General features: G+C 52.4%; 1 protein-coding gene across 4 annotated transcripts in view; it reads left to right on the top strand.

Annotated features, from left to right (window-relative positions):
* Nucleotides 1–12,527, top strand: part of MAPK4 (mitogen-activated protein kinase 4) — a 48,431-nt gene that overhangs the window by 13,415 nt on the left and 22,489 nt on the right. For all 4 annotated transcript variants that reach the window (XR_015707912.1, XM_087772835.1, XM_087772834.1 and 1 more), the window contains exon 2: nucleotides 9,049–10,465. Coding sequence is in view for 3 of the 4 variants with exons in the window: in XM_087772835.1 (XP_087628961.1) it covers nucleotides 9,920–10,465 (546 nt within the window). In the remaining variant the exon portion in view is untranslated. The remainder of the gene's footprint in view (nucleotides 1–9,048; nucleotides 10,466–12,527) is intronic.

The raw sequence follows: 12,527 nt of genomic DNA on the forward strand, positions 1-12,527 counted from the left end.
TCAAGCCTGCCCTTGAAGAGGAGCATCTTCCAGGAGACACTGCTGCCTGAACCCCCGTACACTTGGATCAAGGATTGACTCTTCAATGGTGGCCAAATATCGCAGAGCTTAGGGTGAAGTACCACGTCTGGGCAGTCTCCTGGACGTATGATTAATTCTCCTTGAGGTTTGAACAGCTTGTGCTGTTTGTGATGGGTTACAGGTCGTGTTCTCTGCGTACTCCGTCCGGCCTTGCTCGGTGGCCTTGCCCCTCGGTCCAGCAGCCCCGGCGCCTCGGGGGAGCATCGGTTCGGCGAAGGCTACCATCACCCTCCCAGAGGGTTGTTCGTAGATGGATGTCTCTGATCTGGGGCAAGTCTCCACACTGCGTAGTTTTACCCCCTTTCCTCTCTTGGTCGCTGGGGGAGCATCTCTCTTGCTGTGTTGGGGCTGCAGCAGCGTGGGGCCATCGCTGCAGGACTGCAGTGGGAGGAGTGAGGGTGGAAACCTTTTACAAAGTGGTTTCTGCAGACAAATACTGTTTTTTTTTTTCCTCTTCCTAAAGCCTGTCTTCGTTGTTTTCCCAAGCTGAGCATGCAGATCTGCAAGCGGTCCAGCCCCGTCCCCCAAAATAAACCGGGTGAGGTTTATCAGTGAGCAGAGGGATTAAGAGGGAGGTTACAGACCAGCTCCGAGAGACACAAGTGCAAGCACTTTTGCGAGATCCCAGCGCAGTGTTTTGAGAGGACATCAGGCTCTCTGCTCGCAGAGCTACCTCCTGGGGCCCGTGGAGGGCAGGGGCGAGTCGAAGGAGTCGCTCTGCCATCTCTCTGCCTGCCGGCACATGCTGCACATACCTCCTTTGGGGCAAATTCCTGGTTCTGGGCTCCTCAGTCACAGTAAAAAAAAAAAAACCTCTAGGGCTGTTTCTCTATTTTTTTAACTATTTTTTTTTTTAATAACCGTCCTGCTTTTGCTTATCTTGGTCCAGTCCCTCCAGTGATAACACAGGCAAAGTCCTGACCCGCGGCATCCTGGGGAGCGAAGGCCCAGCTCTCCGATGAAGTGCCGGCAGAGAGCGGATCTTCTCGTCTCTTTTTTAGAAGAAAAGACCGTAGATGCCAAACCAAAAGGGCAAAGTGATTTGCCCTTGCCCTGGTGAGGTATCGTGTTTCTGCTCTGATTCATGGCTAGGAGAGAGGCTTCTGAGTCATCCATTCTAGGAACTGCTTTATTTGGGTAACAGGAATAATTCTGCTGGTTTTAAATCAATGTGTTGTCAGCCATTAAAAGCCCATGCGACACGAAAACCATGGCTGGCAAGACTAGGGCTGAAGAGGGAGCAGGATAGAGGCTACAGGTGCAGCAAAATACGCTGGCTATGATGTCTGTCTGTCTGTAATGGACAGCTTGACGCAGGCAGATGCCTTCATAGAGATGGAGCTGGGCTTATTCCAGCTTAATACCATGTCAAACAAATGTATTTAGGCTGGTGGGAGAGGGTGCATTGCCTGCGGGGCGCATATACCGAACCATGTTTGTTCAAGGCACTGTCTGGTTGCTGTCTGGCTGCAGACCGCCGAGCCCGGGGCGGTTTCATGTGCCGGGTCCCGCTGGGAAACGAGACCTTTCCCCACGTCTCGCCTGCGTTAGGCGCCCGCAGCCCCCTGCCACGGCTGATTTACCAAAACCAGCTGTCTGGCCGGGAGCAGCCGGGTGGCTTTCCCGCACTGCTTAAAATCTCTGCGAGTGTCAGCAAGTTCTTCATTGTTGTCTGTTCTTTCTGTGAACTAATGAGCGTTGTCTGATTTTTCTTTTTTTTTTTTTTTTTTTTCTGAGTGTAATTTGGCCTGGCCACAAGTGCACTAACCGTTAAGGAGGAAAATTCCGATTTTCCTGCGAGAGGTTTAGGCAGCAGAGGTGGCTTTGCAGCGCTGAGTGATGCTGGTCCGCTTACTTACGGTACAGTGGCATGCATGGGAAAATTGCGTGTGTGTTTTACTCCCGTTCACGCCAGGGCTCTGGGATCATTTTTATGCTGCTTCCCTTTGGTTTTGCCTTCTCCCTTTGGCTTTTCCCAGTGTTTCATGGAGATTTCACCTTCCTTCTGGGGCAGTGCTACTTGGTGCCTTCTGGCCTTTTGCTGGCGGCAGCTCTGCTCATTTCCCTCTCAATGGGCTTCCGTTTGGATCCTAGTATTAAAGGCATCTGATAAATACTATTTTGGGGGAAACAGGTATATGATCCACTCCTGAGCAGGTTGCATGGCTGTTGTTTGGTACAGCCGGGTTGTCAGGGCACGATAGATCCCAAAGGAAAAAAAAACCTCTTAATGAAAAACAGATTACTTCAGATCACCCAAGGTACCTGATGTGCCATACATCAGCAGCTCTAATGAAGCTGGGAGGAGAAAACCCGTGTTCAGAAACGGGGAGTGCGCTCATCAATTTGACTGTAGCAATCCCTGACTCTGCTATAAGCAGCTCTGGCGTAAGAGGGTCTGATTCTGCCTGGGGGGAGGACTCTGCCGGGGATAATTAGCAAGAGCTTCACTCAGAGGAGCTCACAACAGCAGTCCTCTGACTTTGCAGCTTGCTTTGAGACAGGTCCAAGTGCTTGCCAGTGTCTGTGCACAGTTGCTTTCTGGGGTACCAGGGTGGAGTGTCTCTGGTGGAGACCCCAGCACCGAGGTAGCTGAGGACAGAGATCATGAGAGCATCGCTTGTTCTTCGGCATCCTTTGAAGGCTGAGCTGTTCTTGTCACTGGCCGTATTCATCATGAGGCTGGGGAACAGCTCCTTCCCCTGAGATCAGACTGGTTTTGTTGGGGTGGGTTCTTGCCCCCCGTTTTCCTCTTTTCCAGGGATCCCATCTGCCAGATCTGGTCTGCTGATGTGCTTGCTTCTCCCGGAGTGCCCGGTGTGGGGCTGGTGCAGAGCACAGCCCATAGGCACCGGGGCGTGCGGAGGGTCTCGGGACAGGCAGGGCATCGGGCCCCCCACCTCTGTGATAGAAACCTCGTACTCCTGGGAGGTGCAGGAGGTGGCAAAGCAGGGAATCAGATCCCGTAGTTTATAGCTTGAGCTGCAGGAGGGGAGGGAAGAGGCCATTTGCCAAGACAAGCGCAGAAGCGTTGCCTTTACCTGCGTTCAGCCCTGAGGAGTGACCCTCCCCGGGGCTCTCTGCGGGATGTTCCTCCAGAACTGAGCACCGCGAGCCCGTGTTTATTGCTGGGAAGGACTAATTAAGTTTCAGCCTTGAAGCAGTCGCTGGCCTGCGAGCTAAGAGCTACAGGAGACTTGCCCATATTTCCCTCTGCTTCAGTAACTCCGTTACTGTGACTAAAGCTTGGAGAGATTTCCTGAAGACATGCAAGTCCATCACGGGAGCGGCAGGCACCAAAGTCCCTGGTCTTGGTCCGCTGCACCCTCCGCCGCGGCATCCCTGCTGCTCGGCTCCTCCGGGTCGGAGATGGCCTCCGCTGTGCGCGGCGGGGATGCGGCCGCTGCGGCGCGGGGAGCGGTGAGGCAGAGATGAAGGACGTATGAAAGGCTTTTGCTGAGGGGGGAGGGATGCTGGGATGAAGAGAAGGAACGCAAAAATTAATCTCATTGTGCTCCTGCCAGATCTACCCCATACAGGAATCAATAAGCTAAGCCCATACGATGAACATAGCTCCGGCTAGACCCCTCCTGCTTTGCAGCGCGGTGTTTAATCTTGGGTCCGGTCAAAAAGGCTGTAATGGTTTGCAGGATCTGGGCCTTTACAAGGTGTTCGAGTGAGAGATTGCTGTTATCCTTCTTTAATTAGCACCTGTGGTGCTCTGTTAATAACAGACATCTTGTTACGACACTTGAGCTTTAATGAATTCATCCAGCCAGAGAGAGATTGCTGCTGCTTGGAGCAGATTTGGAGGGAAAAGGAAAAGCTCATCCCAGCCTCAGGGTCAGGTCTTGCGCTGGGAAATGCTGGGAGCCCACTGGGAGATGGCAGCGGAGAGCCCAGAGGGCACCCGGAGCCCCCTGAGCCTTCGGAGGAGTGAAGGGAGCAGAAAGGTCAGGGCAAATTGCAGCAGCAACGCGAGGGCAAATGCTTTCCTTGCGCGGAGTGGTGTGGGAGAGAGAGAGAAAGAATGGAAGAATAAAAGAAAATTTCTTAATTCCCTCGTCCTTGCGTTGTATGGCACAAGGGGTCCCGATTATAAAATCTCAGGGGTGATACGCTGTGCAAACAGTGAAACAGATATGCTACCCTCAGTGAAAAAGCGAGTGAGAGGTAAATTGAAACTGTAAAATATGTTCATAAGGAGGGAACATGGCTCTAAATTTCCTGCGTTATTCTTATATGCACAATATTTCTTGGGAATTTGATTGTGTAATTCTCTGTATAAGCAACTGCATCCCTTCCTCCGTCGCCTCTCCGTGCCCAGGAGACTGGAGGGCAGGCTGGTGGGAGCGTGGGCTCTGCAGGGCATCGCAGGAGCTCCCAACCCTTCCCTCTGGCTGAGCTGCAGGTTTGAACGATGACTTTGACCTCCCACGTATTTATTAAACCGACAGGATTTATGGTCTGCAGACCAGGAGAATTTTCCAACAGAGAAAATTCTTGGTATATGCTTTCTGAAAGTACCCCAAAGCTTTCCTAGCTTTAAAACTAGGATAGATAGGAGGTGGGAAAGGGGATGGGAATAAAGTCAGCACTCAGATCCCTTAAAACTGTTGTCCCTTTGTGTTTTACCATCTTCCAGCACCCCAGCAAAACCCTGTCGAGCACACGAGCAAAAGATTGGGGTGTTTCTACCGGTATAAACAAGTCAGATGTATTCTCCCTGCACACCGTCTTGGTGTAACCACGAGTTTTATCGCTCTCTGCTCCTGACCCTCCGTTGTGCTTCAGGACCTGTTTGTTGGCTGAATTCTGCTGCAGTTTGCCCTGAAGCTCCCATTGAATTCAGCTTTTTAAGTGGGTGGCAGATCCTGGCCTCATCAGCTGAAAATCCCCTGGGACTCTGGTTTGTAGTTTCATGAAAATAGGCCGTGTTTTCCATCATCTGCAGCCAAATAGCATCGCTGCTGGTTTTATGACCGCTGTTGGTCTCGGCAGCTATTTTCATTAGGCCGCTGAAATAATACTTTTTCATTACAATAGACTTGGAGAACCAAGAGGAGAGGAAAAACCGGGATCGCTGATGATGAGGCTGGCATCCTGAAGCTTCCCCTTGGTTAGCTGCAGAACAGAAATGCACATTTAAATAGTCAGATGGTTGTTCCCCTGCTGCGGTTCCCAGGCATCAGCTGCTCAGATAACTCGGGAGCAGCAACCAGACTGTGTGCACGCTTTATTTCATTTCTCTAGTGCTTCTAATGAAATAACCGGTCAGATGCAATGTCTGATTTGGATAATGGGGAGCACTGGAAGAAGAACTCCTGTAGCCTTGCAGCTGGTCAGCCTGATCCTTTGGGTTTGCTTTGTCTCGGTTGGAGGAGGCAGAGATAAAGAAGGACAAACGGAGATGGTGGTCAGTCCCGCGGGAGCATGTTGCCTCCTGGTCCCTCAGCCATGGTGCATCTCCCTGTGTTCACCAACAGCTTTTCCCTGGCTGGTTCAGTGAGAGGGACCCAGACACGAGAGCGAGGATGGGAGCACGGCTTGCCATCCTCCAGGGCCGTCCTTTTTGGGGTGATTCTGCCTCAGCCCCTCTAATTGCAGAAGATGCTGCCAGGTCATCACTCAGCTGGGGACTGAGACGTAGCCAGGAGCGCCGCAAAGGCCATTGCTTTGCTCGTGAGATGAAACAGGGCTCTTTCTTCCCTTGCAGTCTTATGCACCACATTTTCCCTTTCAGTGCTTCTAGAACTGTACTAATTATTAATAATTAAGCTGACAAGGCAAAACTTGGTTTCGTTCCATTGTAGAGTAAGCCAAGAAGCTCAGCGTGGGAGCTAGCACCGTGTCCCTTCCAGCCCTACCTGGTCTCAGCAAACCCTGTGGAGTTTGGCTTATAGGGCCAAAAGGCTGAGAAACGTGGCGGGGCCGAGAGATGAGGGACAAAGATGGATCTCAAACCCAGCACCTTGTTGAAGCATATTGACCCAAGCGCTATTTCCCAGAGTTCCCTTCGCTGGTAGGAAATTTTTGCCACTTTTCTTGTTTGGTTTTTTTTTTTCCCTCCTCAGACATCCAGGAGACCCATGCAGAGACTGAGGTCTTCAGTGCAGGCTTAGGAAACTCAGGTTAGTCACCACGAATGGAAAAGCTCCAGTTTTGCTGCAGCCAGATGTGTCTCCTGCAGCCCCCTGGTTGCTCATCGGGTCCCAGCCTGCCCGTGGTCCTCAGACCCCCCACCGCCTTCTTGGGGTTTAAGCAACGTTCGCTCCCTTTCCACGGCCGTGCAGCTGGGTTGTAACGCAGGGGTAACCTTCCCGCACAGCGTGCTCTTTCCTGCTGTCCTTGCAGAGCCTCGGGATTTACTTACCTTCCTTTTCCCCTTCACTCCTTGTTTCTCATCTTTTTTTTCCCTCTGGTGACTATGGACCAAGGCACCTCTCTGGCTTGCCCCTAATAGCAAGGGCGGCTTTTTCTGTTCGGTCCTTGCGTGCAAAAGCCAGCATTAGATAATTGCTGAATTGAAGAGAGGCTGTAATTATTTTTGCTTCCAACTACAGGAACAAGCAGTGTTTGCCAATCTGCTTGGTAACTGCTGGCAGATGCTTTTCGGAGGGTATCCCTGCCCTGCCTACATCCCTCTCCGCCGTCATGTGGCCCATACGTCTTTATTTTAACCGTTAACTGGATCCCTCTTCAAATAGCTGCTCCGTGGTGGCCTGAAGCATTACGGTTCTCTTCCACCTTTAATGCTTGATGGTTGCAAACCGAAACAAAGCTCAGCATTTGACGTTTTCCCTGTCGTTACTCTGGGTAACTTCTGGCAGAGAGCCGGAGGGTACCGCTGGCGATGCCCGATGCTTGGGGAGTGAAGGACGAGGCTGTGAACCCACTGCTGGGTTAACAAAGCAGCTCTGGTGATTAAGGGCTATAACAGAGGCATTAATTTGGCGTGGAGAACACAACAGGAGCAGATCCATGGGATTCTTCTTTTTTTCCTTCCCTCTGCAGCACTGGGACCAGTGTCTCATCTGGGACATCTCCGTGCAAGGTCACAGCCCTTGTCATGCAGCTGGCTGGTCCCTGCAGGTCTCCCCGGCTTCAGAAGGACCTGGTGGTCCTCTCAGCGGGTGGCACGGGGCGTTGATGTGCACGTGGGTCTCATGGCAAAGAGGAGGTGCAGCAAAACGAGGCGTCAGGGGTGTTTGGGAGCAGGGCAGGGGCTGGGCAGGTGTCCTTGCTCCTCTGAGATTCATACATGTTGGCAGAGAGACATGGTAGGTTGAAAGCTTCGATGAGCTGATCATCTGGAAAAAAAAAACAGTCGTTTCCTAACACTTTGTGCCTTTTGTTCAATTCTGTTTCTAAACGAATTAATTGCAGGTGAAAAATCACAGTGTTTTATCTCAAAAACTGTGCTTTGAGGCCTTTGACTCATCTTTTCCTAACTGGAGCATCTGCAGGAGGTGGTTCCTTGCCCATGGCCACCCCTGCGTGGTGACCTGCCACTGGAAAATGACATTTTGTCACGAAAATCCCCAAAATATTGGGATCCTCCGTGCCTCTGGCTAAATCTGCATCATCGTCCCCAGCGGACGTTGGTATTTGCCTGTTACACCCTTGCCAGCAGTTGGGTGAGGGACACCAGCAGGTTCTTCTGCTGCTTTTCTTTTCTTTAAAAGCCAGTGCATCTTGATAAGAGATTCCCCCATCGATCAGGGGAGCATCTGTTAGCACAGAGAGGCTTTGAAATACGGGGTTACGCTCCTGAGATGCCCCAACTCGCTGCTGTTGCTCACCTTGCTTGTGTTGGGTCCGCGTTTGTTCCAACTTCTTGATTCCAAGGGTGTCGTAAAGTCTTTTCATGTTAATAGGGGGTGAAAAAAACACAAGGTAAATTTTATCATCATTCATATTTTTTATATATATATATATGTTTGTTTATTCAGCTGTACTTTCAAAGAGGACCATAGGACCCTATGTCTATCTTAGAATCATAGAATCATTAAGGTTGGAAAAGACCTCTGAGATCATCGAGTCCAACTGTCTTGTAGCATGTGCTTTCATGGAGGAGTTCTTGGGTCTGTGAGGCCACGGAGGAGAAGAGCAAAGCTGGGAGGCTGCGAGCTCGCTTCTGCCTCTGAAGGGAGTAGCTGCTAAACTTGGACGGATGAGGGAAGCGTTTTAGCGGCATCTGAGTGCGGAACGCATCCTTACGAAGGACGCGGTGAGAGATGAAGCCAGCTCCTGTTTTCCCACCGGGTCTTCCCACCCCTGCGTTCATCACCAGCAAAGCTGCCGGAGAAGCAGCGGGACGGCTGACTGTGCCGAGTCGCCCTCGGCAGAGCCGGGCGCCTGAGCTGCGGTCGCAGGCGCTGCTGATGGATGGCAAATCTCTGCAGCTAACGATACGGCTCATCCATCTCAATGAGGATGCTCTCTTCCTTCCCTTGGCACTCCGGAGGAGAAACGAGCTGTGTCCTTACCTGCTTGTGCACCCCAGGCTGAGCAATGCCAGAGCATCTCTTTTCATAAATGCACTAAAATGGTGTGGCTTGCTGCATGAGGGAAGGGGTTGACAGCTCCACGCGACCGCAGGGACAGAGCCAGCGGCATCCCCAGGCTGCTGCCAAGGTTTGCTGTGGGACCCCGAATTCAGGGGCAGTCCCACCCTCGCAGCGGTTTTTAAGACTCATTTACCCGAGCAGTTTTGGTCGTTATAAACTGAAAAACTCCGTGGCCCTCTCTGCTCTCCGCTGCTCGGCAGGGAGGGTTCATACCCTCGCGGGCTGCTACCTTGCTTTCCTTGCGACGCGGTTTAAACGGACAGTCGGACGCTAATAATAACTAATGAGCCTCCAAAAGGTCACAGTTTTGCTCGTGGTTAACCTTCAGCAAGCCGTTACCTAGGCAGGGCATAGGCAGTGCTGGTATCAAATGAATCCATCTCCTCTTTTCTTCCAGGAGCGGGACTGAGACCTGCGGAGGGATAACCAGGCAGCGCAGTGCAGGGAGCTCCTCCGGCAAGCTGTAAAGATCAGGTGGCACTTGGCTTCGCCAGCGAGAGGCGTACAAGGGAAAGGTCTTAGAACTGCAAACGTGGAAACTTGCTGCACTGAACACAGAAAGTGAGTTTTGGTCTGCAAAATATTTGCTGCCGTCAAGATTTCTGTCTGCTGATGGGGAAGACGGGGTCTGCTCGTACCGAAAAGGGAGCAATGAGAAGGGTGAAGCTTTGCTGACCATTGGGGAGCCCGGCCAGTGCCTGGATGCGCTTTGCTGGTGGGGAAAACGCTGTCAAAACTTGTGGGCAGGGAGGGTGTGGGGCAGCGGAGGGGCCATGGGGCTGCTCTGGGCTCTGCCCCACAGCAGGGCTGGCTGGCTGCCCCGGTACTGAGACACAGGGCCGGCCGGCCGGCCACACCGACAGCCCCACGCTTCGGCATTGTCTTGGGGACATCGGAGAAGGAAAACAAGAAAGTGGCTGAAAAATGTAGCGGCACTGATCTTTTAATCTCAAGAAAAATAACCTTTCTGTTTTGCTAGAGATCTCTGGGCTGCATTTATCCGCACTGCTTGGGAAGTCTCTTCTACCCCTTGATTTCTCACCCAGTTTAAAACATTTTATTTGTGTGTGTGTGTGTTGCTCGCATCTATTTTCACTGCATCTGTGTGTCATCTTGAAGTGATGGGCTCGGAGCAAGACCCCCCCAGGCAGGTGTAAGTAATAATGAGGTTCTTGATTTCAAACCACGTTTGCGATCTGGAAGCTCTTCGACTCTCCCAGCTTTTCAAGTGACAAAGAGGAAAAAGCTGAAAGAGGACGGAGCCCGCGATGGCAGAGAAGTGCGACTGTATCGCCAGCGTGTACGGGTACGATCTGGGTTGTCGTTTCGTTAATTTTCGCCCCTTGGGCTTCGGGGCCAACGGGCTGGTGCTGTCAGCCCTCGACAGCAAGAGCTGCCGCAAAGTGGCGGTGAAGAAGATCACCATCGGTGATGCGCGGAGCATGAAGCACGCTTTCCGGGAGATCAAAATCATCCGCCGCCTGGAGCACGATAACATCGTGAAGGTGTACGAGGTGTTGGGGCCGAAAGGGACCAACCTGCGCGGGGATTTTTTCAAGTTTAACATGGTGTACATCGTTCAGGAGTACATGGAGACGGACCTGGCGCGGCTGCTGGAGCAGGGGAAGCTCGCCGAGGAGCACGCCAAGCTCTTCATGTACCAGCTGCTGCGGGGGCTGAAGTACATCCACTCGGCTAACGTTCTCCACCGCGACCTCAAGCCGGCCAATATTTTCATCAGTACGGAGGACCTGGTGCTGAAGATCGGCGACTTCGGGCTGGCCAGAATCGTGGATCAGCATTACTCACACAAGGTAGGCAATGCCGAATCGCCGAGGCCGGTGCTTTCTTGGCCAGCTGCCGGCCGGCACGGGGAGGCGTTGAACGCCTGTAGGGTGAAGCGGTTGAACCATGGTAGATCTTCTCGGGAGAAACGGGTCCTTGAGGCTGTTTGGGCAGCTGTAAGCGCTGCTGGGGTGGTCGCTGGTGGCGGTTGCCCTCCCTGCCTCAAGCCAGGACACATTTCCTGGGCAGAGCCCATGGGTTGAGCTCTGCCAAGCGCAATCCAGGGCCTTCCAGCACCGCAAAGCGCCAAGCAGGGCACAGGAAGGGTTCAAGTGCCATTCAGGTGTCTTTCATTGCTTTATATCCTATGTATCAAATATATATTTTATTCCATCCCAGCAATGGACGGTGTGGAGGTGTGCGTTTGCTCGCTTTACTGAAATGACTAAACTTTCTGTTTCTTGCTTTCCTGCTTTTATAAAACACGAGCTGCTGTTCATGCCCACAGCAGAAGCACGTGGAAAGGTTACCTGGCTCGTCCGCAGCCACTGTGCTTGTCTTTGTCCTCGCTTCTGTGCCAGCCGGCTTTTTAAAAACCCAACTCTGTCTGAATTACACTTATTTAATCGTAGGGAAAGAGGGATGGGTCTTTGAGATACAGTCATATTCTTTCATCTGAGGTCAAGATCCAAACAACGTATAAAATTTTTTGCTCTTTGGTACTTACGTACTGTATTATAATGCAATAATAATTGTGAGTGGCCGGGCACAGCCCTGGGCAGCCTGGCGTGCCCCACTGCTGCCCTGCTCAGGGCAGGGGATGCCAAAAACCCACCCAGGACCCCCAGCCTGGGCATCCCCTGCGGTCCTGTCCGTTGGTCCACGCACGCCTTCTCGCAGCAGTCTGTCTGGGGTGGAGGAGGAAGGAAAGGAGGAATGAAGCAAAAGGCAGGAAAACAAATACCTGCCCTTGAGTAGGAGGAATCCGTCCCCTCTTTGGGGGGTCTTAGGGACTGGCTCAGTTTTCCTCTCCTGCTGCTGTCACCAGCTTCTCTCTGTCTGCCCAAGGAGGGCTGAAACTCCTCCAAAGTGACACTTTCTAACAAGGAATTAATGAGCCATGGGGCTGTGGTCTCCTCCGCGAAGGGTCTCATTCCCAGGCAGCTGCCAAACTCTGCAAAATAATTGAAGGTACTGAAACCAGTTCTCTACTCAAGCAAAAATGCAGCGATTCAAAGAGCTGCATTTTTCCTCTAACACACTTAATTCGGTGTTGCAGTCTCTTGCAGCAAAACCCTCCTGGTGGGGTAGCCTTGGATGTGTTGCTCTGTCTTGGGAGGGACCCGGCATCCCGTGGCCACCATGGCCGGGCTGTCCCCGGGCTCTTCTGTGCCCTCGCGAAAGGGAGGTTGGAGCTGGGAGCAGCTCGCGGTGGCTTCGCTGGTGGAGCAGCTCACGGTGGCTTCGCTGGTGGAGCAGCTCACGGTGGGAGCGGTGGCTGTGCTGACAGCAGGGAGGCAAGGAAAATGGGTGAGAAGTCTCCATAACACGCGATCCTGATGCTAATGGATTTTGAAGGGAGTTGCAGATGTTTAATGCGGGTTGCTGTCCAGGCTGGAGGTTTTGAGCAGTGGAGGAGTGCGGTGGAGGCTTCATCAACTCGCGGATCCACTTGGTCCTGGGAGAAAGCAAAGTATCGCGTGGTCTGTGCCATAGACACGAGGCAGTCTGCAGCCGATTTCTGGTTAAAGTTCCTATTTGGTATTGTAAGATAAGATAAAATCTATTTTCTTGAACTGGATGTTTGTGTGGACGAGCTCAGTGCGCCCCGTGGACCCGCCGTCGCGCCTGTGCCGAGGTTTAAATGCGTTTTGCATTTACCGGTGGGTTCCTGCCCAGCGCAGCTCGGATTTGGGCGCCGTTGCTTTGTGCAGGGAGGCAGGGAAGGGGAGAGGGAAAAGGATGGCAAAAAGATGATCTCGTGATCCTGAAGCTGAGCCCTGATCTATTCTGGTTTCGAGTCTGGGATCTGGGGGGAAAGAAAACCTGGGGAAAAGGAAGAAGGTTGCAAGGGCCATCGGGGAGTGAGCG

The sequence above is a fragment of the Nipponia nippon genome, unplaced genomic scaffold (assembly GCF_047370975.1).
Source record: "Nipponia nippon isolate SJK-2023a ecotype South Korea unplaced genomic scaffold, ASM4737097v1 scaffold_37, whole genome shotgun sequence".
NCBI lineage: Eukaryota > Metazoa > Chordata > Aves > Pelecaniformes > Threskiornithidae > Nipponia > Nipponia nippon.